This window comes from Dipteris shenzhenensis, chromosome 7 (genome assembly GCF_047967505.1).
Source record: "Dipteris shenzhenensis isolate YYH24624 ecotype China chromosome 7, Dip_SZ_1.0, whole genome shotgun sequence".
Lineage (NCBI taxonomy): Eukaryota > Viridiplantae > Streptophyta > Polypodiopsida > Gleicheniales > Dipteridaceae > Dipteris > Dipteris shenzhenensis.
In genome coordinates, this window is record NC_141602.1 from 5,819,946 (window position 1) to 5,847,689 (window position 27,744).

Consider the following 27,744-nt stretch of genomic DNA (forward strand, 5'->3'; position numbering starts at 1 on the left):
CTCCTTTTTTGCACACCATCTCGATTGAATGAAACTCTTTTTGGATTTCCGGAAGGCCTTATGAATGATTGAATATCATCCACCTTGGCACATAAAGGAAGCAATGGCGAGCTGGATGGTTTGAAGACTCCCGTTTGGGGAGGAGATTTGTGAGAGAGAGAGAGAGTCACAACTACAAGAGTTCCCACGAGGGGGTTGGAGCTTGGAAAGTGAGGGGGGGAGCATGTGGCTGAGGTTTGTTGAAACGCAAGGGTCCAAGCGATTCGCAGGGGTCCACTCCAGATAGCGTCCACGCGTCACCACGCACGTGTCAGCGGCCGGCAGCTTATCCGTAAAGGCAAAAAGCGAAAAAGCGAAGCCCATTCAGCCGTCGATCTGAAACGGACGGCCCAGATCTGATGGTTGCAGCTCCTGGCTCCGGTTGCTTCCCAGCGCCCAGATATTTTTTTAAATATTTAATGAAATATCCGTGGCGTTCTATCGAATTGAGGCCTCAGAAAAGCCTGGCTGAAAAAAATTCGCAGAAAATGGGAAAATAGGACTCAGGAGGGGGCGCCACGCGGGAAGCCAGGGGGAAAGAGCAGAGCCACAAAAAAAAAAGCGTTTTTCGGTTATTGAGAAAAGAGGTGATATTCTCTCTCTAGTATCTCTCTAGGACTCGCGCTTTCTCTCTCTTTCTGGATGAGCATCGCTCTGCCTGTTGAAGCTCAATCTCTCTCTTTTTCTCTCTCCATCTCCTCCTATTTCTGCCTTCCTCTCTAAAGTAATTCCCTTCCTCCCCCCCCCTCCTCCCCTGCAGCCCATCTGCCCTCCTCCACTCCTCTCTCCCTGTAGATGAGTTTCTCCCTTGGTTCTCCTCCCCTTCAAAATCAAAGGCTCTCTCTCTCTCTCTCTCTCATACTCCCCTGCCTAGCCCCCCTGGCTTCCTCAACATGTTCTGTCTACCACCCATCTCCTCACAAATGCTTTCAAGCAGGGTCTCTGCTTTCCTCCTAGTCTCTTGCGCCCAACTCAACATCCCTCAACGCGGATCTTCCATCCAGTCTGCTGTTGCTCGCTCCTAGAGAACACTCCGGCGGCAGATCGTGAAATTCAGCTTTTGCTCCTCCGATAGATACCTTTCCGGTGGTGTATGTTTGTGGAGAAATCGCCCGCTTTGAACCATTCCCTCCCTAGGCTGCCCAATCACCGACACGTTTGCATCTTTTTCTATGTCCTCGGACATAGCCACACCTGTGCTACGAGTGCAAAAAGCCTTTTTTTCACCTGGGCCGACAGAAATAACGACTTTTTTCTTAGGCTCATCAGAAGCCTTGATTCCTTTCGGTGCGCCTTATCAGGATCTGTCTCGCAATTTCATTCGCATTTGATGGTTTGATTAAAAGCAGATTCATTGGTATCTCTGCTGCACATTGTTCTTGTCGCTCTTCATTCCTTCGTCAACTGGGACACTTACAACGCAGAAGTGCTTGGCAAGGCACTATTTTCATGAGGAAAAAAGGCAATCAGTGCTCGTAAGCCGGACAAGGTTTCGAGGGAAGGTCGGGGAAGACAATACTGAACATGGATAGCCATTCAGCAAGGCTTTAGACGCTCCGTGAAAGAGCTTGGAAAGTTCATAGCTGAGCAGGGACCGAGTAAATTGAGGGCAACTTTTCATGCGCCCAGAGAAGCATGAGTGCGGCTCCGGAAGTAGTTGGTCCGCAGGTATGATAAAACTCTGTGTTATTAAAAGGTTCAAAGGTTCGTTTCATTTCCTGCTACATACCTTTTTAACCAGTAGTTGCCGAAAAGTATGCGTTGTGGACCAGAATGGTCATCGTAGGCAGGTTCTGAGTAGCGTTTCCTTAGCTTTCCATAGGGCCCCTTGAGTGGTTCCTGAAACTCACCCTACTTTGTCCTGAGCTTTCCATAAGGCTGTATCCTCTAGTATCTAAGAGACCTACAAACGTCTCTTAACGCCCTTTGAGTGGTTCCTGAAACTCACCCTACTTTGTAGCAATCTTTAAGGTCGAGCTGGAGGGGACATAAAAGAGATTCGCAAAAGAGGTCGCAGTGTTATTTGACAAGCATCTCCATACGAATGTGTGATACAGATGTCTATACTCTTGTGTGTTACGCTTTGGGCCAAAGTCACCTATGGGATTAAACGAATACAGCACGCACTTAATTCTTCCATCGCTCTTTCGGTGTTCTAACGTTGTCACGATTGTAGTTACTAGCAGTAAATTCTTAATATCGATTATAGGATATAGCATGAGGAAGAGGAACCTTGAAATGCTTTTCCACTAGGCTGGAAGGACCAGGTTATAGAACCTCACCATATAACATCACGGTGAATAAAACCGGAAGAGAAATAGAAGCAAACTATTCTGGCCTCACCTCACGATCAAGATTCTACACTAGCTTTACCTCCTTTTCTGGTTGCATAGAGGATGGGCTGGGGATGACACAAAGATTTACTCGGACTTTAGAGTTGATCTAGCCAACTTGTGATGGGGCTTCACCTTGGCAATTGCCGCAGTTATTACTATTGATGGTAGTGATTGATCGATGAAGGTGCAAAAAGAACTAGCGGAAGAATGCTGGAGCCACAATGTTGGAATGGAAGAATGAATGAGCGGAGCGCTAAACACTGGAGCTGATGATTTGTCAGACCGTATCACTCTCTGCACTAATTGACAGTAGTCTCCTCAAGGCTCAAGCTGCAATCCACATTACGTTAAGGTAAGCTGAAGGTATCTGAGGGAGTTAGAGATGGCTGAAGACGGAGGTATCTGACGAGTTAGAGATGGCTGAAGACGAAGGTGTGTAGGGAGGAAGTGGTGCAAAGGCCCAATTCAGGCTTTGATACTAACGTAATGTAGGAAATTGGGATAGAATAGCAGAAGGGCGTGAGAAGAGAGACAGAGAGAGAGAGAGAGAGAGAGAGAGAGAGAGAGAGAGAGGGGGGGGGGGGGGGTGGGAGAGGGGGGTGGGGTGGGGTGCAGGGGAGTAGGTTGAGGGAGAGAGATTGGTGTAAGGAGTGGGAGTGCACAGAGTTGAAGGAAGCAGGACTTGCAAATACCTTAGGAGATGTCAACCAACCCCCTCACACGTTAGGGACACTTGGTAACATCCCTGCCCCTAAGGATCTCCAAGAGGACTAGGAGAGAGGCAATGCATCACGGCATGCTCACAACAAGGATTGTCTGCAACAGACCAGGGCAAGCCAAGGGCAATTCCCTGTCACAACCGGAAATAAGGAAACTAAGCCTATCTGCCATCAAGCAAGAAGAAGCTCAAATCAGTTTCAAACATCTGAAATTCTCGTTTACACATGCCCTTGTGTTGGTATGTCCTGACTTTTCATGGTCATTCATCAGGGAGGCAGACGCCAGTGGCAAAGGATTGGGGGATGTTTTAACGCAAGAGCACGTGCTGATAACTTTGGAAAGTAGAAGTTTTAACGACAAAGAGTTCACTTACCATGTTTATGATCTAGAGATATTGGTAATCCTACATGTCTTAAAAAAGTGGCATCACTACGTGTATGGGAGCAAGATCGAAGTCAAGACGAAGCCCCCCAAATAGGGCGCTGGCTTCAATGCAGTCATATTACTGACTTTGAATATAGGAAGGGCAAACGGATGCCTTGTCTAGAGTGTGGGCTTGCACATTGTCTGTTATGTCCACAATCTACCAAGATTGGGTACATGGCATTTGCATATGAAGATGGCAGCCATATTTTCAGACTTGCAAGAGCCACCATGTCAGAATGATCCTAAATTTAAATTGCATAACGGCTTATTGTGGTTCTGGTACAAAATATATTGGTTCCAATTCGCAATATAGGATGTTGGTGTAAGGAGAGATGCATTCTTATACTATGGCACGACATATGGTTGTCACACAGCCCTCTGACAAATAAAGCTGAGTTTCTTTTGGGAGGGTCTTTGGAGTGAGCTGGTGAAATATGTTAATGAATGCTTGCCATGCCAGCAAAATATGCTGACAGCAAACTTCCAGCTGGTTTACTGCGGCTATTGCTCATTCCAACATTAACCCGGTGTACATGTACTAAATTGGTTGGGATGCCAGTGCTCATGTATAGATGAGTCTTGTATGGATGTGTGTGGCTTTGCTAAGGACTAGTACTATCTTGGAATAAATTTTGTATTGAATGTTGTTCTAAGATTGTACAAGTTTGCGTTCTCTCTGAACACACTCGCGTCCTCTCCCTCTCCTCCCCCGCAACAGCTTTTGTTACACTGAGCATGGGAGAGAGGAGAATGCAAATTTTTCGATTGTTCAGTGGAAGATGCTATGCTTGATTATGGAGTTGAGGTCCAGCCCAAAACTCCAATCAACTAGGCTATCTATGTTGAACTGGAGGGCTTAAACTATTAGTAAAGGGCCTAGAACTGAGTCATTACTTGGATGGGCCAGCAGTAATGTGTGTAGAGGACTGAAATGTAAAGAATAGGGGAGCTGAGCGGCCCTCCACCTCTCTTTTAAGTGCAGTACCTTGTTTTTAAGCTCACTTGGGAAAGTCCCATGAGGGACCAAAGTCTAACCCAAAACTCCAATCAACTGGGGATATCTATGTTGAAATAGTGGGGTTTAAACTATTAGTTAAGGGCCTAGAACCGAGCCATTACTTGGATGGACCAGCACTTAGAGAAATGTGTTAAGAGGACTCAAGTGTGAACTATAGGGGAGCCTAGCGGCCCTCCTCTCTCTTTAAATTGCAGTACCTTGTCTTTAAGCTCACTTGGGAAAGTCTCATAAGTTCAAGGTTTGTTAAAGTACTAGGGTTTGTAGTCTCACAAAGAGTGACCATTCAAGGTCACATCAGTCTAGTCCCAGATGGGACTCGCATACTCATTGCTGGCTGCATTAGCTTATGAAACAGGAGGCTTTCTGCCTCAACACCTTAGAAATGTGTACGTGTTTTAGCATTCAGAAATACTTGTGTAACCTTGCCCTTTAGATGTAGCTAGGCTAGGTAGTGGACCAAAGCGCTCTAATATAGGTACATATATGAGGTCACAAATTTCCAAGAAAGAGAGCTGATTCAAAGGCCGAGTAGGATTTTTGGGACCAATGTTTTTCGTTTACGAAGGTTGATGGAGGAGATGGGGACCATATTATCCATAGAAGAAGCATGGGCCCAGAGATCTACTTTGGAGAACTCTAGAGTCTAAATTGATGCTCAACTAAAATTCTCTCCTGCCAAAGAAGGGAAGTGAGGTGGGCTGGCCAAACTTCTGTAAACTGTTTCTCTGGCTCAAGCTTTTGTAGACATCGTCCTTCTTGAGCTAAAAGGGGCCTTGGAAAATGTCGCAAACTCCCTTGCAAGAGTTTTTGTAATCACATGAAAAGTACAGCAGGAAACTAATTTTAGCTTTCAGTCAGGTTCTCAAAATCCTCCATTCAGTTAGCTCATATGTTCCCTCTTACTTTTTGGGTGCACCAGTAACCTGCCCTTCTTTAGCAAACCTTTTCATCATTCAATGTGCTCCTACAATCTCATCGGTGGATTTTTTATTTTCCTCAGAAACTTTACATCCACCATCTAGTACCCTTACATAACATCACTCGTGCCACAAACTGATTAATGTATAGGCATTCACTAACGTAAACAAAATATGACACCCTCCTTCACCTCAATCATGCTCCAAGACTGGGCCGGCCGGCTATTATACGAACTCTTCGTTCCACCTACTCGTATAGAGTCACAATAGCCCAAAACGCAATTATGAGATACACCCATATCCTGTAACTTCTGAAACAAGAGGGATCTAATCATGGACTCGAAAGGATTCTTGAAGTCCACATCACAAGAATATGCTACCGTCTAGACTCCTCATTTGCATGAAGTGTAAAGATTTGATCCAATCATGAGTAGTTCTCTTTTTTGTTACTAATGCGTAGACTCCTCATTCGCACTAAGTGTAAAGATGTGATCCAATCATGAGCAGTTCTTATTTTTGTTACGAATGCCTAGACTTCTCATTTACATGAAATGTAAAGATGTGATCCAACCATGAGTAGTCCTCTTTGAAACGTGCCTCCCCTTTGGCTCATAGGAAAAGTGCTTTGGTGTTGTATTAGAAACGGCCCCACAAATTATTCATAGAGCTTGGCCATAACAGTACCTGTCATGATAGTGAATCCAATGGATCATCTGAGTCATGAATGTGTTGGATGTGGGAAACATATATGTGTGATTTATTTAATTGGATCTAGCATCAGAATTTTGATCAGCTGAGTTTACATGTATTGCATTGATAAATTTGCTGTTTGCAGCTTCACAATTAGTTTCTAAAGATTTACATAAAGTACATGTCATTAGCTTAATGATGTCGAGATACTCCCCAATATTCTTCCAGACATTCTTCAAGAGATTGTTTACATCAGATTTATTTGTTGGTTTTACTGTAGTTGCATGAGTTAATCCGAGAATTAGTAAGGCACAAAAGTTCATGCTGTCTCCTATGGTCGCTATGTAATGGTCGTTTTTTTGGTCCTTTGTTTAACACATATAGTGAGAAGTCTAGATTCCTGCCACAAGTAGAGCTGCAAAGTTTAATGTCTTGTTCTTTAGCATTGATCTGGTTCTGGTGGATTGTTTTAAATTTGCTTAGTACACAGCCTTAAGATTTTGAAAAGTATCACCATGCTTGTTTAAAATTTCGAATCATGCATGATCTGTGCAGACTGGTGCTGAGTATACTGGATGTTGGCAAGGTATTCCACTTGACAGACCAAAATTTGGAAAGGCGTTTGAGTCTCCACCTGCCAGGCTTATGAGTGGGGACGTTTCATCATCTAGTGATGAGTTGAACATGAAAGTGAGTGCCTAATCTGTAAATCCCATACACTTGAAAAGCACACTCTTTGGTTTAGCAAATAGAGTCGTAGAAAATTTGTCAGTTTGCCTTTCGTGGAAGTTGTGTGTGTAACGCCCTGGGTTCTTACTTGCTTGGCTAAATAGAGGTACCGTCCACTGTTTAAAATGATGTTATACACTTTTAAGTAGCAGCTGGTCATGGTTATTGATTTCAAGATGGGACAGGATTTTCTTTCAGAGGATATGTTTCTTTTTCAGTGATAATCAAATTTAATCCTCACATACACTGGCAAATGCACAGGTGAGAAAGCCGTACACAATAACAAAACAGAGAGAAAGATGGACAGAAGATGAGCATCAAAAGTTTCTAGAAGCCTTGAAACTATATGGGCGAGGTTGGCGTCATATTGAAGGTATAGCTTATGGAGCATATCATAGGTGAAGTTGAATATAGATTTTAAAACTGGCATACTATGCTACATTTTGGATTTGAAGGTGAGTGTTTTGAAATGGATCCAAGATCTGACGATCATGGCAGCTTAAATGATTCTGGTTGCTTGATTTTTCCTTGCTTAAAAGCTAAAGAGGTCTTGAAGAAAGATGTGTAGGAGCCTAAAGCTTATTCTTATAGTATGGGGTTTGCAGAACATATTGGCACCAAGACTGCTGTTCAGATTCGAAGCCATGCTCAAAAGTTCTTCTCTAAGGTCCCGATCTTTTCCAAATTCCCCCAGCACTTGAGCTTGTCTCAGTGCAATTGGTCTCCAAGTTGAATTACTAATTAACCCTTAATGATGTGAGCTTACATTTTAGTGAAAGATCACACACGTGATCCTGCATACATGTGATTCTTGGGGAGCACTCGTGACGTCATCTTTCTTCCATTCCCTAGTTCGAACATTCAGATTGGAGGAGGGATTATAAGTATATACCCCTTGGTTGCTATGGAAGGGCTCAAATTTTGGCTCCATGTTTAAGATGCAACTTAGCAGAAGAAGGGCTCGATGTTTGCCACGATTCCGAAGTATAAAGTCTGTTTTCCTCAATTATTTTGCGTGTCACCTTCCTTCAGGCCTGTTATTGCGTCACAGTTTGGGAATGGGAAAGGAAAAACTATGGCAAATAATATTGTGAATGTTACCTTCTTTGGCTGTCTTTTTATCACAATTTGGGCGTGGGCAGAAGAGCAAGACAGGCGGTAGTCGCCTTGATATAATGGTGCCCATTTCCTTTTGTATTTGTTAAATTTGAAAACTAACTTTCTTATAGTTTCATCACTGTTTTTTCTTTTTAAGTGTTTGTAAAGAACTTTCATATATTTATGAAGCTAAGAGGGATATTGTAGGCATTGGATGTAGAATTCTCCAAAGGTACTTCAAGTGTTAAAATGGTGAGCGGAAGATATATTGAAATGCTTCTAATATCAATAAGATGCTTCTGGAAAACAACATATTGAAGAGACTAATAAGCTTTAAAGAGTATCTGCAAAATACAACCTTGAATACAGTAGCTCTAAGACCGTGGAGCAAAGCAGTTTATCACAAGAACTTAAATGTGGTTGCTTGAATTAGAGCTACAACTTGAACAACGCCAGTTCAGCTAGAATTCTAGTGCCAAGGGCGCCGGTCGAACTCGTAGGCACAATATGCTTAGCATCTCCGCAAATTTCTTTTGCTACTCATTCGCATTTTGTTAGCCAGGTTCATTTATTCTTTATTTGATGATCATAACTATGATCTATTGGAGAATTATTTGCATTTTTTTTCCTTTTAGTCTGGCATCACTATCATAATTTTCTATGCTTCTAGCCCGAGAGAAATATATTTTGAATATGATTCCCAAGCATTCCTTCTTCACTTTTGATAGTTCAATGCAGAAGAGATGGCAGAGAGAGACGATGTGAGTGTCAATGCTGTACTGAGGGATTGGGAACAGCCACTTGTTAAAATTTCAAAGAGAATTATTGAAGTGGATTGTTGGTCTCTCCTATGTTAATAAAGTGGGTCCAGTTTTCTTCCAGTCAAGTCAGAAGACTTTGAACACGCTTCATAAAAATGTGTGTGTGTGTGTGTGTGTGTGTGTGTGTGTGAGAGAGAGAGAGAGAGAGAGAGAGATTCTGACCAAAAAATGTTTAAGAGACTAAATAGACACAAATACATCTTTGGGAGGACAGTCTTCAACTCAAGCCTCTTGTTATACAGGAAGCATGTAGAGAGGAGGTTATTAGAGCCTAGGCCCTAGATAGAAGTGGTATTTACTTCACTCGATGTATCCAGAATGGTATTGTCCTTGGAATGAGTGATTACTTTCCTATTGATTCAAACAAGTAAAACTTATGCCTGACCTCTGAGTGTGTGAGAGAGAATTAATTCAAGAATAGAAAGCCAAAGGCATAGCCTACCTTCATAGAAAGGAGCATTGCTGCAAATAGAGAAAAATGTTGTCTGTGCATGAAAAGGACAAACATGAACCATTAAAAATTGTATTGTGGCGGACCTTCAAGTAAATAATATTTGTAACTGGAGCATATGATAGAAAATTGATAGATATACAAAGCCTAGCTTCAAAGCAAGTATTGCATTACAAACGATGAGCAAATGCTTTAAATGTTTGTAACAGCAAGTATAGCTGGTAGAAATTCTGAGCGAATGCTTTAAAATTTGAGTGTGTTTAAAGAGTAACTCAACCTTTGACATGGTCTCTGGGAGCACCTTTACAAACGCTGTAACATATGAAAGCAGTTTTGCATGCACATATGCGAGCGTACACACACGTGTGCCATAGTTACCAGGGAAGGGGAACGTTCCGGAAATTCGGGTGTCGGATAGGGTACGTTCCGGGAAGGGGGAATGGGGGAACGGGAACTGGAACGCCACGCCATACACGACACGTCATCATATGGATTAAAACTATGTTAGAAAATGAAAGAAACTAACATTTTACAGCTTGAAACTTTATATACAAGCTCTAAAACACCCATTTGAAACTTTCAAAGAGCCCAAAAAAAAATTTTGACGTTCTGGGGACGTTCCGGTTCCAACCTGCTACCTGGAACGGCGTTCAGACGTTCCGGATGTCGGAACACCGTTCCCTAGTAACTATGTGCGTGTGCCCAAGAGGTGGGCACACGCACACGTGTGTGCACACACTCGTATACTTTTGGCAAAGAAAATACATACACAAATATATAAATACGAACACACACACACCCACACATGTACGCACACGCACGTGCGAGCTCACACACACACATGTACATATATATACATGTGTGTGTGTGTGTGTGTTGTTCCACTTTGGACAGCTATGAATGCACAATTTTCTGAATGAACTTTCTCTTTTACCCCCCAAAAAAAAAGTGTGTGTGTGTGTGTGTGTGTGTGTGTGAGAGAGAGAGAGAGAGAGAGAGAGAGAGAGAGGAGGAAAGAAACAAAAAGAAAGAAGTATTAATGTCCACGAGAGGCCTCGCGGGCCTATGGGACAAAGTGCACAAAAAGAAGACTCATACAAGCCTCAATGGGCTGGAGCAAAGGGCTCGCTAGGGCCCTTGCTGAGTACTAATCTATTCTGATCTATTGAGCTCAAGAGCTTATATTCTAGTTAAAGTAAAATAATGATCATTATATACATCTAAGTATGCTATTAACAAGGCCGTCTGCTCTATTCCAATTATCCAAAAGATAGAACTCTTAAGAGGGCTTGACATAGAATTGAAAAGATATAAGGGCCATCCAATTCTTGATATAATCTTTATTCAGATAGAAACATGTACAACATACTATTTGAGCTATCCTATGGGGCTATATGTATAACTAATGGAAGCCCAGATGTACCTTAGATGCCTACTGATTCACCTCAGATTTATGCAGAAAATGAGCAGCCCTCTGTTGTACAAAATCAGTTAATGATTCACTGTGGACAATCATCGGTTCATCCGCAACTTATTATGTATCAACGCCGTATTTTACAGAGAGAAAGTGGTGCAGCAAGTATGCCACTGCCAAGGTGGGCTGAGGGCACAATACAGGATGCACAAAACCAGCCTTTTTTGGGCAGGACAAGGGCAAGACACAAGGCTAGCTAGCACTGAGGCCCAATTTTGCTTTGATGGGCACTGTTATGGGTGCACTCATTGAGCCTCAGTCATTTCAGGATGCAAAGTTGAAAGAACAATCCGTTAGGGCAATACGCCATGCAAGTGGAGCTGAGATCCATTCAGAAAAATGCCACATCGCCAATCGGTCCTTGTTAATCCTTAGGCCCTTGGAAAAATATTGTTGGCACAAAATGGGTCTACAAGGTAAAGTATCATTGGCATACTATGGGTGATCAGTTTATGTCTAGACCACCATTTTTAATGGAGATCTCAAGGAAGAAGTCTATGTGCATCAATCTCAGGTTTGTGAATAGGAGCTCGAGGTGTGCAAGCTTTGAAGGTGTAAGCAAACACCTCAGGACTCAGAGAGTTTCAATTTCTCTGATTACTTCAATGATGACAATACATATGACACTGAGGATTCCTATGTCCCTATCTTTTGATTCTGCTGCTACTGTTTTTGTTTTACTTTAGAAATGTTTTGATGAAACTCTCCCCATGGGGGCTGGTTGTTCTTTACCAAAGAACATGTAAATATTTAAGATGATGATGATGATATTCTAATATAACACAAACTTTTTCTGCCCAAAAAAGAAATCCATTTGAGGAAGGCATGGTATCTTCTATCTCATTAGTTTTTGTCGAAGGGTTTAACAATTCCCACACTGAACCAAATCTTATATTTGCATGACAAATTAGTTTTGGTCATCCCAATACTTTATTGTTGATGATATCATATACTTTCTAGGAATGGTGATCAGAAAATTTGGGAATTGAAAGGCATGCTGTCTTCCACATTTGGTATGATGGATTTTAAGCCTTTTGCACTGTTATTTGAGTGTAGAGTTTTGGTAGACAACAAAATATGCTAGGAGGATTATGCAAACTTCAAGATGGAGAATTTTAAGCTAGTAGCTACATCTTTGGAGGAGGGACTGAAACTCAATAAGCATGATCAAGCTGAAAAGTTTGATACAGGCAGTTTGGCTAGGGGATCAGAGATTAAAACAATGTCAAGGGTAGTTATAAATGACATTGTTATTTATTTGTACTCCCATAGGTTGCTATATCCTTATGGATGAATTTATGCGACCGGACTATTCTAGGCTCATAGGTACTATTGAGGCGTCTAGAGTACTTTAGCACATACCATTGAGGGGCGATTTGTAGGAATATTACAATGATATGGTTATGTACGCTAGCTAGGTTAGTCTAGTCATGATCAGTTTGGGTTTCATATATTATCCATTGCTTTGTATTTTTTAGTTATTGTTGAATGAACTAGTTGTGCTCCTCTTATTTGTGTGATCACAGTTCGGTCTCTCTCGTCATTTGGCTTCCAACTTAAGAATCTAGTAGTCGATGTCTTCTAGAGATTTATCCATTATCATCAAAAGGGGCCACTTTGTCGTTTATAAGTCTATACTTGAACTTTTAAAATGTCAATGTTGAGGTCCCTCACACAAAGATGGATCCAAACTGCTTTGCTCACTTAGAGCTCTCTCAAAAAAAGATTTTGATGGCCAAGGATGGATTTATAAGATGAAAGCACCACCATTGCGGCTGACATTATAGGATCAGATTAAGGCTATTGTCGAGAACCCTCATTTATGTCTGTGTTTGGACAATGTGCTTTTGAAGCATCATGATATCCACCTACCTCCAACCAGGCTGCTGTTAGGTATATTGACTTGAATGCTGTACAAAGAATGTTGCTCCTAGCCAACTATTGACTTGAATCGAGAACTTTGTTAAGCATCCTCAATTGAAGGGTGCAGGCGTCCACTCCTCGACCCTAAACATGGTGAAGAGAAAATGATGGTGACAGAGTATATGTGGTCAACCAATTAGCGGCCTCCACTGATCAAAGAATGATAAACGTGGCATCTAGTAGGAGAAGGTAGGTGGAGGCAAGCCTGAGGTAACTCCATGGGCCTATGCACCATTACTTCTCTAAATTTGGATGGATTGTAGAGTGATTAGAGGGGAAGGAGATGGAAATACAGCAAAGTGGATGGATTGTAGAGTAATTAGAGGGGAAGGAGATGGAAATACAGCAAAGGAGGAGAATCTAGCCAAGGAGTCAGAATCAAAAGGGAAGGACAAAAGGAGACGCTTGAAGTAGCTGCTTCAAGGGGTAGGAGGGGGGAGATAGAGAAGAAATCTTGGAGGGAGGGTTACTATAAGGAGAGGGGTCCTAAGGCACTAGCAAAAAGTTCAGCCACCCCCATCATCTTGAATTTGTGCTCTAGCCATGTCTCCAAGATGATTAGTTAAAGGGATGAAGATCTATAACCACTAGTTGACCGTCGGGACTCCATCTTTTATAATAAATTCACATGGAAGTCCTGGAAATTATGAAGGGATGAAGATCTATAACCACTAGTTGACCATCAGGACTTCATATTTCATAATAAGCTCTTATGGAAGTTCTGGAAATTATCAAGTCAAGGCATCATGCTGATATACTTTTTGTTTTGTGGTCATTTGGAATATTTGTGCTTCCCTTTGGAGTCTTCATTTTACATTAGATCTTTGGAACTTGTTCGTACATCTAATTACTCTTCCTATTTTATAGGGTCTCTTCTGCACAAATAGAGGTGTGTTATTTCCCTCCTCTTTCCAATAAAGTTGACCTTTACACATTAATATGCTGTCTATCATAGCTGGATTTTTGTGTTAACAAGCCAAAGATCGAAGGGCGAATGACAGGCCGAAGACCAAAGGGTGAATGACAAGCTAAAGACCAAAGGACGAATTTGAAATGTCAAAGATACAGGGAAGAGCCAAAAAGTGATTTTTGGGTGCAAATGAGTGTAAATGGCTGCACGTGTGGGTGGGAGTTGGTGGGGTGATGCCAAGCATAGTTACGGCAGCATGGGAAGCATGGGAGTCGGTGGTGGAGTGAGTTAATGTGGGAGGTGGTGGCATGGAAAGCATGGGTAGTGGCATGAAAATGTATAAAATGGTGTGGCCGTCATCTTAATTATTTCTCTCTTCTCGCTTGGAATAGATTGGACTGATTCATAGAATGTGATGTCTGCATTCCCCTTTAGCCTGGTTGAGTCTGTCGCTTGTCTCTCCTCTCTTGCCTTTTTGTATAGCAATGCCTATCCATGTTTATAAGATTTTGGCCTTCAACGTTTTGTTTTGAAGGTCTTGTTCTTATTTTCCTACAAGTTTGTTTTTTAAAACCACATCCACATCCTCTTCTACTCCCTATATGCTATTTGAAGGAAACATGGTTAGAGAGAGAGAGAGAGAGAGAGAGAGAGGCTAGGGTGAGAGGAAATGATACTCAAATGAAGACATAATGAAAGGCTTTCATTCATTCATCAAGGATGAAATGACAAGTGAAGTACAAGCCTTTATAGACTAGGCACACACACTCTAGTACCGAGTGCATATGGGATAACTCGCATGGTGACATGTGGCACTCTCACGTGAACCACTACTATATCTCCTAGTACAACATATCACACACACTCTCTGGCTAGGATTTCTCCAACCCCACCCTTCAGAGCAAAGAGTGTGAGACCCAATACGTAAGGAGTAGACAGATCCCCCCTCCACCGCAATACTGCAAAGAGCAAGTCCAACTAGCCAACACCTCCCATGTCATAGTGACATCCCTATCAGCTTGCGACCGACAAGGGTAGACCATTACTACTTGTCACCCCCCTTACTTTGAATTGGGTGGTTAAGAGAGTCAAACCAAAGTAGAAAACCATACAATCATTTTTGGGGGACAACCCAAGGCAGAGTACCCTTATTGACTCCAAATACATTCATTTTAGAGGGACTACTCAAGGCTAAGAACCTTTATTGACTCAACGCAAAAAGACACACAGCATATAGGGCCTAGAAAGCCCAAGGATTCCAATCACAATGCTCCTCAAGAGAGAGGCCATGAACCTCAGTTGTGGCTGCATGTAACCCCTCAGGGGGCTCTTCAAGTTCGGCCTGGTCTTCAGCAATAAGATTGGCATGGTGTTTCTCTTGTTGCTTTTCTCTTACAAAACCTGCAAATAATGTTCTTATTGGTCTTCCATTTGCTTGTGGAAGCAAATGCATGATCACCAGCAAAGGCAAGAATGGCTTCTTTATTATGACAGTCCTTCTTAATGAGTAGAGCCACCATATCATCAAACGTGGTAGTGGCAAGGCGTAGAACTTCAAGATTTGCTCAAAAAGAGGTGTCCCGGCATACTCTTCATAAGGACAGCATTTTCTCCTCATCATCAGGTGCGCTTTTCAAGCTTGAGAGTTGTTGAATGACCACTCAACTCTTTAATCTCTTCCATTTTCAAATCATAGAACTTGAGCTTCAAAAAGACTTGAGAGTTGGAGATTTTGTTACCAAATTAGCTCTCAAGGCGATTCTAAATGTCCTTGGCAGTTGACTTCAAGTCCACATGATGAATGAGAAGTCGGCCAAGCAAAGACCAATGAGAGCAATGGCTCTTGCATTCTGTTGCTTCCATAACTTGCGTTGTTGCTGATCAAGTGTATCAACGTTTGGGAGAGACTAAAATGAAATCGGTTCGACTTCACAAGCAATTGTAGCTTGAATGAAGAGATTTGGGACTACTTTTTTATTAGCCTTCTTCTTTAGTGCTAGCCTTTGTCATGACTGAGTTTGTCCTTCACCTCGAGTGCCAACAGAAACTCAATACAAAGGCTTTGTAGGGATGGATGCTCAAGTATGTGTGGGTGTGTGGTTTTGTATGTGTGAGAGCATATTTTATACCATGGTCTACACCCACCACTGTTGGGCATTGATGACGTCAGTTGGGATGTCATAGTAGCTAGTCCCTGCTATGCGTGATGGAGTTAATGGTTTTCAACTTTATGAGTGACTATCATGAGATTGAAACTACATTATGTTGTGTTTTTAGAGGATGAGTTTGGGAATGTTCCTGGATTCATCTAGGTATATATAAGTGTATCGACGCAACCATCCTCAACAACGTCCCAAACTCCTTCACACATAAGGTGCAGCTGCATCTTGGTTTGCCATGGAAAGCCTAAGCCCTAAATTCAGTGATGAAAGGCTATGCAGGAGCAGCTCATAAACCCTAAATTCGGCAATGAAAGGCTGCACAGAGACCTCGGGTAACCACACCTGCACTCGAGCCTTGAAGACTGTGCCGACCAGCAGGTAATGAGGTTGTCAAGGGCGCCTAGAGCTCCAAAAGATCTCAAATGGAGGTGGCTATGAAGGCAGGCTGTGAAGAGGCACTAAGCTGATGCAAATGGCTGAAAGGAGGCGGCTAGAGGCGAAATGAACAGGCTGAGAAAAGACAGCATAGGAGGCATTTGAGCAGAGTTAGGGTTAGGGCTTGAAGAGGGTGATGACATGGCAGGGAAAATTAGGGCAGGGCTGACCTGCTCTGATACCTTGAAGGAAACATGGTGAGAGAGAGAGAGAGAGAAAGAAAGAAAGAAAGAAAGTGTATTATTGTCCACTAAAGGCCAAAATGGGCCCATGGGACATCAAGAACTCTGCATACAAGATAGCACAAAATCAACGTGCCACAAAGAAGAGGCATCGTCGAATATCATCTAAGTGCTACGCAATACAATGCAAGTGAAAGTACATAATGTCAAATCTGAGCCTAAATACAAAGTAAACTAGATGCAAGAAAACCGCCCCTGGGTGCAAAATGGGGGGATGAGTACAATATGCCAATGCAAAGATACAAGTCCAGGTGTCACGGAGTCTGAGAACCAAAATAATACTGGAAATCCTGTCCATCGACTCTGCCTCCTGCTATGAGAGTACAAATCTGAGCAAAGGTGAGGTGAGCGGCTGGTGGGGCGAGATCCCCATGAGTAAGTCTCCTCCGAAAAGCTGCCATCATCCTGGATCGTCTGGAGATGAAGCGGCGAGTACGTCCCCTATGTAACAAGATCCTGCGGCGTCTACAAACCATCTCATATGTACATCCACACGGTGGAGGCATGTGTCCTGTGTGAGCTCTAACCTCCTCATGCTCCTCCTGGTCTCTGTCTTCTGGTATAGCGTGTGCCTGAGCTCTATCAGGCTGGGCTCTATCACGCTCCGGTCTGTGCTGATGGTCTCTGAGGTAGTCTCGTCGAAGCATAGTGGCCTCCCTGACATAAAGAGCTAGGAAATGCTGATCCTCGTAGTCCATCACTCGTGAGAGAGGTCCAAAGCCATCCGTGAAGAGACAGTGGAATCTACCTCTGAGCTCATAATATAGCGGGCATCTGCAAATGAAGTGCTCCTCTGACTCCACCTCTCCCATGGTGCAACAAGGGCAGATCCTGGTCTCTCGGCCTGGTCGCCGTCCATCCTCCATGCGTCGCATCCTACCAGCCTCTATCTCGAGCTGATGCGAAGAGACTCTAAGCTGGCCAAGGGCAATCCTCAGTGAGTGGGACATGTGGATACCTGTATAGCCTGGTGGAATGACAAACCCATCCTCTGAGATCCGAAGGAAGTGGTCACGATATGTGGCCATCTTCGTCGGAAGCTGCGTGGGATAAATCCAAGTGCGATACGTATGAAGCTGCAGCAAGTCTGCTCTCGTGACCTGGCTAAGCTCGTGGCGAGTCAACTCGAGATGAGGGGCATCCATGCTGTATCGGAAGGGAGGCAGTCTATCCATGTCTAGTCCAAGAGATGTGAGCCACCTAGTGAGTCTGAAGTACCAGCAGTATCGGGCCCCAGATCGTGCCAACTCCATAGAAAATGCAAGTGCTAACCATGGCAACCGAGCTTTGCCTGCTGCTGAGTCTCCAAACTCCCTAACCCTGTGCAAATACATGACCGACTGAAACGCTGCATCCAATGCAAGGGGAGTAGCTCCAAACTCTGCTAGCATGATCTCGTGCGGAACTGTAGCCTTGGCCCTAATGAGCCGAGAGAACATGATGGTCTGTAACCTCTCTACTCGTCTCCAATCTGCAGCGCCGAGGTCTCCTGCCCAGAAAGGACCTGCATACATCGCAGCTGGTCTCACCAATGTATCAAAAAGCAAGGATTTCGTATCAGGATGCTGAAAGTGGGACTGAAAACACTGACGCTCAAGATGAGCCAACGAAGCATACCCTTTACTAATCCTATCTCGTGCTGCATATGTCATGGTGAAGACCGGTCCCCTGAAAACTGCCCCCAAATAAGTGTACTCTCTAACAAGCTCAATGGGCTGTCCGTCATAAGTGAAGCAAAACTCATCCATGCTGTAAATACGATCAGAGGTGTTGAAAACCATAACCTTGGTCTTGCCAAGGTTTACGGTCAACCCTCTGTCCTGGCAAAACCTGTGGAGTGCCTCAATATGTGCCTGGAGGCCCTGAGCAGTAGAGGAAATGAGAACCACATCGTCCGCATACAGGAGGATAGGAATGGAGGATCCTGAGAGAGTAGAGCCCACACCGCCTGTCATCTGTACAAACATCTCTAGCTCATCAATATATAATCCAAAGAGAGTAGGAGAGAGCGGGCAACCTTGCTTCACCCCAATCGTGCTGCATACCTCCTCTGAGAGCCCCTCACGTGTCCGAACCCGACCAGTGACCCTCTCATACAAAGCCATGATAGCCCACTGTATCTCTCCACTGAAGCCCATCTGAAGAATCCTCTGAAACAATCTGAATCGCGAAACTGTGTCAAATGCCTTCCTGAAGTCCACGAAGCAACAATAAAGCTGTTGCCTTCGTGACTTCGCCTCCTCTACCAGTGCCCTGAGTGTGAGGATGTGGCCAAGTGTCGAATGATCCCTGCGAAATCCAGCCTGCCCTCTGGCTCTGAGTCCTGTCGTCTCGGCATGGTCATTTATACGGCTTTCTAGAACTAATGCATAGATCTTGGCCATAACGTGGCCAATCATGATGGTCCTGTAATGCGACGGCTCCATAGGGTCTCCCGACTTGTGGATAGGTACTATGGTATTGCCTAACCAGGACTGTGGTAGGCCTGTACAAACAGACTCATTGAAGAGACAGGAAAGAACAAAATCTAAGGCATCAATCCCATGGATTACATACTCCGCTTGCAATCCATCATGATCCTTAGCTCTCCCGTTCTTCAATCGGTGGACTGCTGCACGGACACTCTCTGGTGTGAAGAGACTAGATGAAGCTGACCTAGGGGTATGGGATAAATCGATGGCTGGCTGATCTGGAACATCGTATAGAGCTGAAGTATATGCAGACCAGACACGTGGATCTGTGAGGGGGCTCTGAGACTTCAAGCGGAGGAATTTTCTCCAGAATTCCTTGGAGTCACAGCTGAAAAGCAAGCTTCTCAACTCCTCCTCATTCCAGGCTAGAAATTGGCGTTTCTTGCGCCTAACCAACCGCTTGTAGTCTCTCTTGGTTTCGGCAAGGAGGGGAGACTTCTCCTTGGTCTCAAGGTGAAGTTTCCTGCGGAGTTCCTTACACTCCTCGTCAGGCTAGGGTGAGAGGAAATGATACTCAAATGAAGACATAATGAAAGGCTTTTGTTCATTCATCAAGTGTGAAGTGACAAGTGAAGTACAAGCCTTTATAGACTAGGCGCACATACTCTAGTACCAAATGAATATGGGATAACTCCCATGGTCACACGTCACACTCACACATGAACCACTACTAGATCTCCTAGTACAACACATCACATACACTCTTTGGCTATGATTTCTCCAACACTATTCCTATGTAGTATCCAACTCTTGTGCAATATTATTGTTCTACAATCTTGTCAATCCATTTCTCACAGTAGTATCGTGGTCTCCTCCTTCAAATAAGGTTTCAACTTTCTAATCCTACCTATCCCCTGGAAAACCATATTGCAAAGGTGAGGCTGAATGCGTGGAAGATCAAATGGAGGACCTTGCCTCTTGTTCATGAGTCCTTGTACTTGTCTAGTTTTATCAGGTTCTACATCTTATTTCAATCTGTATATGGCCCTGAGAATACATGGAATTGGCTCCTTTTTTGTCTAAAGGGACAGTTGGTACTTACTTTTCATTGAGGCTTATTGTCTGTTCTAGCAATGGTGTTAGATCTTGTCTAGAATTGCTTTGAGTCTCATGCTAGCTTCTCTATCCAGTCTTGCTCTTCACCATGACACATTTTTTCTTTAGTAAGCAATGCCATTTTCTCTTGCAGCATTTGTTTTAGCGTGTGGATTAGTAAGCTCTATAACATTTTTATCAATAGCCTTGTATTTGGAGTCAAACCGTCTTTTGTAAGGCGTCGTCATATTTCCTTCATGGCCTAAGCCCATTTTGAAGAATTTGACCCCCGTTTGCTTTTTATGATCCATTTGGTGTGCTTAGTGCATCATAGCTTCCTGAACTTGAGTGTCATCCTTCCATTTTAAGTTGCTTCTAACTTGCTCTTTGATAGGTACATGTTCCCCTTCCTTTCAAAAGAATTGCTTGAGACGAACACATAGCAATTACACTCTTCACTTGTTAGTTTTACACATGTATTAATCCATAGCTTTTTATTTATCTATTTTGTTTGCAATTAGCATTTTAATGTCACCATGTAGCACTCACACACAGAGGGAGGGAGGGACGGAGGGAGGATACCACTATGTGGCCTATGCCCTTCAGATGGAAGTCGCTTTGCGGGTGGTATTGGCTCAAGCAAAGGATGTTTGTGTCCAAAGCCCTGCTCAACCAGGAAACTGGCCTTAGATGATGGGGTGTACATGATCCTTGTAATACAGGCATAATATACGCATTTCTTGCTGTGGGTTATCCCTCCTATGACTCTGTAGACTTAAGATGCAAGCATGTTCTATAGAGTCTCTATCAAAATGTGTCCTCAGAATAGCCTTGGCTTTGTCGGATATCTGATGTCCTCCATCTAGAACCTTGCTATTGAGTGTCCTTTTACTTGTCTTCTTTATATATATATATATATATAGAGAGAGAGAGAGTGAGAGAGAGAGAGAGAGAGAGAGAGAGAGAAGGCTTTAGTGGCACCCTTTTTTTAAAACCTACCACATGTTGAGAAGGAGATCTTTATTATGCTCTAATAAGTCTGTTGCTTGGTCATATTACATGGCTGCATATGGCGTAGAATGATTTGGAATAGGGTTTTGGACTGGTTTGATGTATAGATGTTTTTTCTAAATCTTTAACTCCAACGTATAGACATAATGTAGATCCATCCCCTGAAGACAAATTCAACAGGCAGAAAATGCAGAAATATTCATGCACAAGAGAATAACACAAGGTTCACAGAGGTACACAGAGGATGAATAATGCTTTGTATGCTGTGTCAGTGAGCTATCCTTGAATATTCTAATCTATAAGGCCAAGTGCCAATTCATTGTTATCAGAGAGGATAAGTCTATAGACTCTATGCTCACTTAATGATTTCCTTTTACATAATTCTTAAAGTTGTGACAATATATCTCCTGGCCATTGTGTGGCTGTTCGTAATTGGAATAGTATTTTTAACTCTTCATACTAACAATTTTGGTGGTTTTCAAATGTCTATGTGCATGTAACATCTGGATATATCATACTTTAGTAGCAAACAGAGTCTACAAATTTATTTGTCTTTGCAATAATCGGTTGAGTGGAAGATTTGTTTTTGTGACTTTTCAAAATGTGGAACGATTCTCAATTGTTATGTTTCTCAAAAACTCCGATCATCCAGTTTATGTGATTCAAGGATTATAGTGTTTTCTTCAATAGTTTGGTATCGATAGCGCATCCAGGATGATAATGTATAGAATATCAGTGAAGTGCTTCCTGAAAGGGATGCTGAATTTCTTTTATGCCAATCATCTCAATTCATGTGGTTTACAATTGATGGTAGGATAGTGATCAATTCTGCTATGCTAATTGCTTGTTTTTACACGGTAAAGGATCCCGAGTGTGGAACTTCCCTGAATTTATTTCAAAGGAGAGAGAATTTGAAACGAGAACAGTCAACATGAGGAAAACTAAACATTCAATGTGGAGGATCTATAACCATTTACATATTGTACATCATGTATCCAAGCCTATATTGTACCCCAGACTGTTTTTTCCTACCCTTTCAAGTCTATTTTGTCCATAGTTGGAGAGGATTGGAATATACCATTACCTCTCCTGCCTACTGTGTATATGTACATGAATGAAATACTACTTTCGTAACTCAATGCACATAAAGAAGATTTTGGCTTTGAAATTTTGAAGTGCATGTAACATACAGACTTGATCTACACTATGCACTGCTAAAGACATTGTTTTAGTTGCTATCCAATGAAAAGTATGCTGATTAGCTAAAGCGAGAGTTTTGGTCTTGTAGTTTTATATGTAAGAAACTGTTTCTGGACAGTCAAATTTATAACATCACTTGAATTTTTAAATGCTATGAGATCTGTCTGTTGAAATATAAACCCGAGACATCCACCCTTTTTAATGTTAATTCATGAAAAAGGATATGTTTGAATTCATTATAGGCTGTTCTCATACTTTTCAGAGGACAAAAGGCAAAAAGACACTCTATTTATCTCCTTCTGATCTGTGCATATCTTTTGGAACTTGAATGGGTGTCTTCTGAATATTTCTCTTTGGAGAACATGGCACTGCAATGTTTATCTCTTATTATTTATGAAAATAACCAGTACTCTAGGGCGGGCTGGGGAAGGGGGCGACCCCATCTCTCTCTCTCTCTCTCTCTCTCTCTCTCTCTGTCTCTCTCTCTCTTCTCTGTCTGCAGTTTTCAGTAGTTCCCATGATGTAAGTGAATACCCAAGAGATTCCAGAATCTTTCGAAGCCCAGATGGCAGCTTATGCTTGAGTACTGATCACAATATAAGTATAGCTTTTCTTAGTAAGTTATTTGATTGCTTATTTACTCATAATTTTGTTTAAATTCACTTACAAACACCACGCCCTTCTTTCCTTTGTTCTTTCGCTTATTTCCTTAAAATTCTCTCTCTCTCTCTCTCTCTCTCTCTCTCTCTCTCCCCCTCTCTCTCTCTCTCTCTCTCTCTCTCTATATATATATATATATATAAAATCATTGAGCGTCGAAATTTAGCTTGTTTATATTATGGGCAATGAGATAGATGGTCTGTCTCCTTATATGTCCTCTTCTTGTATTGTATACCCTCAGAACATTTTCTTGTTGAGCAAGTACTGGGACAAGTTGATCAGGCAGAATCATTAGTGTTTCAGTCAAGGTTCAGTTATTATATTTGCTAGTGTCTTCAAAGAGCTATAGATTTCTTTTGGCGTCTATTTTAGACTATAATCAAAGAATTCTAATGTGGCAAAACATAGTGAAGTATTTATGAGAAACTTCTTTCAGAGTACAAAGGTAATGATCTCGCGTTTATGAATTCACATGTTGATCCCTTTATCATGTTTGACGGAGTTATTGAGTATACTATACTGTGGTTTTCCTCCATCGGCTGAATCCGTTTGATGCAAAATGAACGTCGAAGCAACAATGTGCAAGAAAAGAACAAAACATTAAAAGAGGTGGTAATTTCAAAGGAGGATAGGTAATTATTTGCATATGTTTTGTACCGTGGAATGGTTTATGCTATCATTTCAAAGGCTCCAATTTGCGTCCTAATAGTACATGAAAAAAGTATCAGTTATGCTGTATACACACCAAACAACTTTGTTATTTTTCAAGTTTAAGACGTGCTACACACTTCTAAATATGATATGTTACAGGCATTATGGATTGGTAAGCAACACGTTTGTTGTTTTTACAATCATGACAGAGAGAAATAACGAAATCTTTGAGAGGATACTTTGGCTTTTTGAAATTTTTATATTGGACAAATTCTGGATTTTTCCTTTCAAATTTGAAAATACAACATAGGTGGATTATTGGCATTAAGCACAAGCAAGTGAATCTGACTAGTAATAGGAAAAGCTGTGCCTTGCGGAAGGTTCAGTGGATTTGGACATGAGGATGCAGGCCTTTTTCGCAGATTGGTAAATACAATATAATAACATATGATTCATCTTATGGCAACTTGCTTTCCAAGTCTTGATGTCACTCGCAAGTTCATGTACTTCAAGGAAATTCAAATTTTCATCAAGTATAATTGACGAATCCTTATCTTGATGGGCTTGTCTCATGATAAACATATATTTTGGAAGAAAAGACTCATCTTGAACCATGGTGATTACAAGAAAATTCAATTCAGGGACATGTTTTGTAATCTTGAATTTTCTTTGAACTTCATGATTTTTGTGCAAACAATTTCTTGTTCATGGTAGTAGCAATAGTTGATAATTCATCTGCTTCTGCTATTCTCCAGTACAGCTTTATAAGGTAGGTGCTCGCTCTATCAGGTACCATGAGTTATTTTTACTTCTTGTGGTTGCAGCTGGAAAGAGAGGCTTCACATGGATCTCCAGCTGGGAAGGTACAAGATATTGAGATCCCGCCACCACGGCCTAAAAGAAAGCCCAGTCATCCCTATCCACGGAAAGCTGGTGTTAATACCTCAAACAGCCCATCTTCCATGGATGAAGAGAGTTTATCATCACCACCAACATATCCAGGGCACCCTTCTATGGCAGGTCGTTCTGTGCGAGAAAACATACAAAGCTGTCAGGTATTCACTGCTGAATCTGTTTCCAGCTTCTGTAGAGCAATGTAGACTCCTAGGTTTTGAAGCTTAGGAGGACTTGTTGTAGTTTAGAGTATCGTACATGTTGCCTAGGTATCTGAAGATTTGATACCTTTTTATAAAATCAAATAGCACATCTGTTGTTGCGCATAATGATTCTGTTTATAATAATTGATATGCCTACTACCTGTTTTGGTGTAAAGGCAAAAGCATTCACACCTTACGTCAGCAAAGGAAGACGTGCCTCAGGTGAATCCATCTTGCATGACAATTCACTTGGATTGCCTCATCTTTTTGGTCTAGAAGGAGGTTTAAAACTGTTCGGTAAAACAGTTGTAGCTCCTAGGTCTTGCAAAGTAGATGCACAAAATGAATCAAGTGAGATGCTGATCAAGGAGGAGGTTCATGGTGGTTCGTTCTTAAAAAATGGACTGCAAAATAAGAACAGCGATGGGAAACATAAAGAGGGCTTTTCTGCATATGACAACGTTAAAATGAAGCTCGAATTAAATTCAGGTATTACTGTACCTGCAGACAATATTGCCCTCCGTTCGGGGATCAGCACTTTTGAAGGTACAGATGAATCAAACATACAAGTTCGAGCCACAGAAGACGAAACAAGGGTTGAAAGGCAGCTCCAAGGAGAATCTGACCCCACTTCAGAACATTTTTCTAGGAGGCAAAGTTCGCTGGACGAATCTGACGTGCAAAATCTTTCTCTAGGGGAAGGGGATGTTCCTGAGCAAACCACAAATACACTGGGTTCCTCACAGAATCTGTCAAGTGGCAATTGTTTACATCATACTAATCCAGCAGTTACAAACATGGGCATGCAGTTTTCTGCATCTGCAGCATCTGCAGGCCCTCAAATTAATGCAACACCCCTGTGGATGGATAGCCTTTTCCGTTACTATGGCAGTTTACCAGTCCTGCCCCATACAGCAAATGTCCCTACAGATGGGTTCTTGGCCAGTCCTACGATATCCTGGCACTTTTTACATGCAGCCATGGCCCATCCTGCAGCTATGGCAGCGGCAGGATGGACAGGATTAGTAACAGCAGGTGCTCAGTCAACAACTGGACCAGCACAAATTTTTAATGTTAATGATGGCCACAGAGTGCCAACATTTTTGGATGATTTAAGTGCTAGAGCATTCACAGCTGCAGCTGCATCATGGTGGGCTCTGAATGGAATAATACCCCCTGGATTCACTGGTGGTCCATCAACAACAAGGTCTGGCTGTACAGATAAACCAGGCCATGTTGTTAATATGAATGTAGCAGCTTCAGGTCTAACATCAACGACACTTGTACAAAATACTGGGAACATCAAGGATACTGTAAAGCAAGCTCAAGAACAGATCCCATATTCAGAAACGGATGATGAAGAAGTGGCATCTCAGAACTTTTCAGAGCCAGAAAATGTTGATGATGAGGAACACATAGCCAGAAATAAGCCAAGCAAAGGGCATTGCACAGGAGATGGTAGAGATTCTTCTTCATCTTTGGCTCCAGCTCCCATGGAAACCTCCACAGAGGACAAGGCTTCCTCACCAGGTTGCAAGAGTTCAGGTGAGCTAGATATCTCAGTCGGAGTTACAAGGCCAGTTATCTGGTCTGAAGAGATCGAAAAAGAGAGGATCATAATAAATAAGGTGCAGCAAAGTCTTTGCAGCTCAGCGGATGATATTGATGGAGTGAACAGAATATCATGGACAGGCTCCTCTAGTGGTTCCAATACACCAATATTCACACATCACATCTGTGAGTCTGAAACTCCAAATTCTTCAGGCAGTGATGCCAAGGGGAAGGACAATGCCGACAAAAAGAATGAGACCTGTGATGGCATTTGTGAGCTCACTCATCAGGAAAAACTAGTGAAGCTGAGATTCAAGCATGTGGAAAAAGGAAAAAGGCAGCAGTATAAGGATTTTAGGGCTGGAGATGATGATGTGAGGAAGCGGTTCAAACATTGTGCTCATGATATGGATCTGCGGAAAGAGGTTTCCCAAGAGGTACGTTTAAAAGCTTATTTTGTTCAAAATTATAGCTCCCTGAAGTCTCTTTTGATACCCGATGTGGCAAAGTGGGGGTGGCGATGAGTGTAAATGTAAAAAAGCTGGATCATTTTTAGCAATGATTCTGGTGTGCAAATAAGCAATTAAAGGACAAAGAGACCATGGATTTGGGGCAGGGGGAGGGAAGCTCAGAGAGAGAGAGAGAGAGAGAGGTTTTATATTTTTAAAACTAAAGATTTGTTTTATTAGAATAGTTTGTCAAAGCACCTAATTGTTCTTACCACTTAATTGTTCCAGGGTCGAAAGGCTTTTCAAGCTCTATTCAATTTTAAAACGTTGCCTCAAGCATTTCCATCTGTAGACACTTTGGAGGATGTTAAAATACGCCCAAGCAATGTGGAGCAAAATTTATCAATTCCATCGTCTTGTACTGAGGGCACAGCAGTTTATGATGTTGAGCGTGTGAGCTGCCTTCTGATTCACAATGAAAGTGATGGTGGCAGATGTATTGAAGGTTGCAGATCTCCATCCAAAGCAGTCAATGGTGAAGAAAATAAATCGAAAACTGCAAAAGCCTATGTCAGTGAAAAGCTGTTGGTCACTGCAAGCAGCATCGGTCTTGCTGAGACTGAAACAGTTTTCCGATTGTTGTCAACTTCTGAGGAGGTCCCGGTCAACAAATTCAGCATTAGTTCAAGAACTGGCCGATCTGGTTTTGTTCCTTATCAGAAACGGACCAACACCCAAACCGCTATAGGCATCTCTGACAGCAAATAACAAATTTCATTGGACATCAAGGATGCACATTCTGGAAGCTACATTAAAGAAAGAGATCTTGAATGGATACTCTTTCAGGAATATGGATGGAGGCGAGCATGGTGGCATCCATGGAAATCTTTGGGCAGGCGTCTTCCAACTTTTGGAATAATATTAATCCATGGAGTCTATTGACCCAGTTTTCAGAATGCAGGTCCTTGGACTGGCATTCTAACTCGTACAAATGGCATTAAACTCACTCTATCTAACGCTCTATTGGTGCCAAGCAGTGTGTGCTGATTTAAGCACATCCTGGTTCCAGCTGAGGCTCACACTCCACCCATGCTATACCGTTTGTTGTATCGGAATGCCAATTGTGGCTTCCTAATCTTGCGGTCCAATTGACATTTCCAAGGTGAAGATAATTTTCCATATAAGGTAAGGTCTGCAAGATTACTTTGTTCAATTATATTGCTCTGTG

At 42.3% G+C, this 27,744-nt stretch overlaps 1 protein-coding gene across 3 annotated transcripts; it reads left to right on the forward strand.

The window, feature by feature from the left end:
- Nucleotides 1-720: 720 nt before the first annotated feature.
- LOC147899863 (uncharacterized) lies at nt 721-27,744 on the forward strand. 3 transcript variants are annotated; one of them, XM_087377227.1, is made up of 8 exons: nt 721-1,707; nt 6,702-6,836; nt 7,137-7,248; nt 7,481-7,542; nt 24,244-24,474; nt 24,693-24,738; nt 25,024-26,504; nt 26,805-27,744. In XM_087377227.1, the coding sequence occupies exons 1-8, from the start codon at nt 1,675-1,677 to the stop codon at nt 27,282-27,284; spliced, it is 2,580 nt and encodes an 859-aa protein (XP_087233353.1). In that variant the 5' UTR covers nt 721-1,674; the 3' UTR covers nt 27,285-27,744. The 3 variants fall into 3 exon arrangements, with proteins under 3 accessions (XP_087233353.1, XP_087233352.1, XP_087233354.1); XM_087377226.1 differs by having other exon boundaries at nt 24,693-26,504; XM_087377228.1 differs by lacking the exons at nt 721-1,707; nt 7,481-7,542 and having other exon boundaries at nt 6,716-6,836; nt 24,693-26,504.

What these genes read in the sequence shown, in the direction of transcription:
- LOC147899863 (XM_087377226.1), top strand. Translation starts at nt 1,675, where the DNA reads ATGAGTGCGGCTCCGGAAGTAGTTGGTCCGCAG. An exon ending in GTGATGAGTTGAACATGAAA is followed by an intron (nt 6,837 to 7,136) that starts GTGAGTGCCTAA and finishes GCAAATGCACAG; the next exon opens with GTGAGAAAGCCGTACACAAT. An exon ending in CTCAAAAGTTCTTCTCTAAG is followed by an intron (nt 7,543 to 24,243) that starts GTCCCGATCTTT and finishes TTGTGGTTGCAG; the next exon opens with CTGGAAAGAGAGGCTTCACA.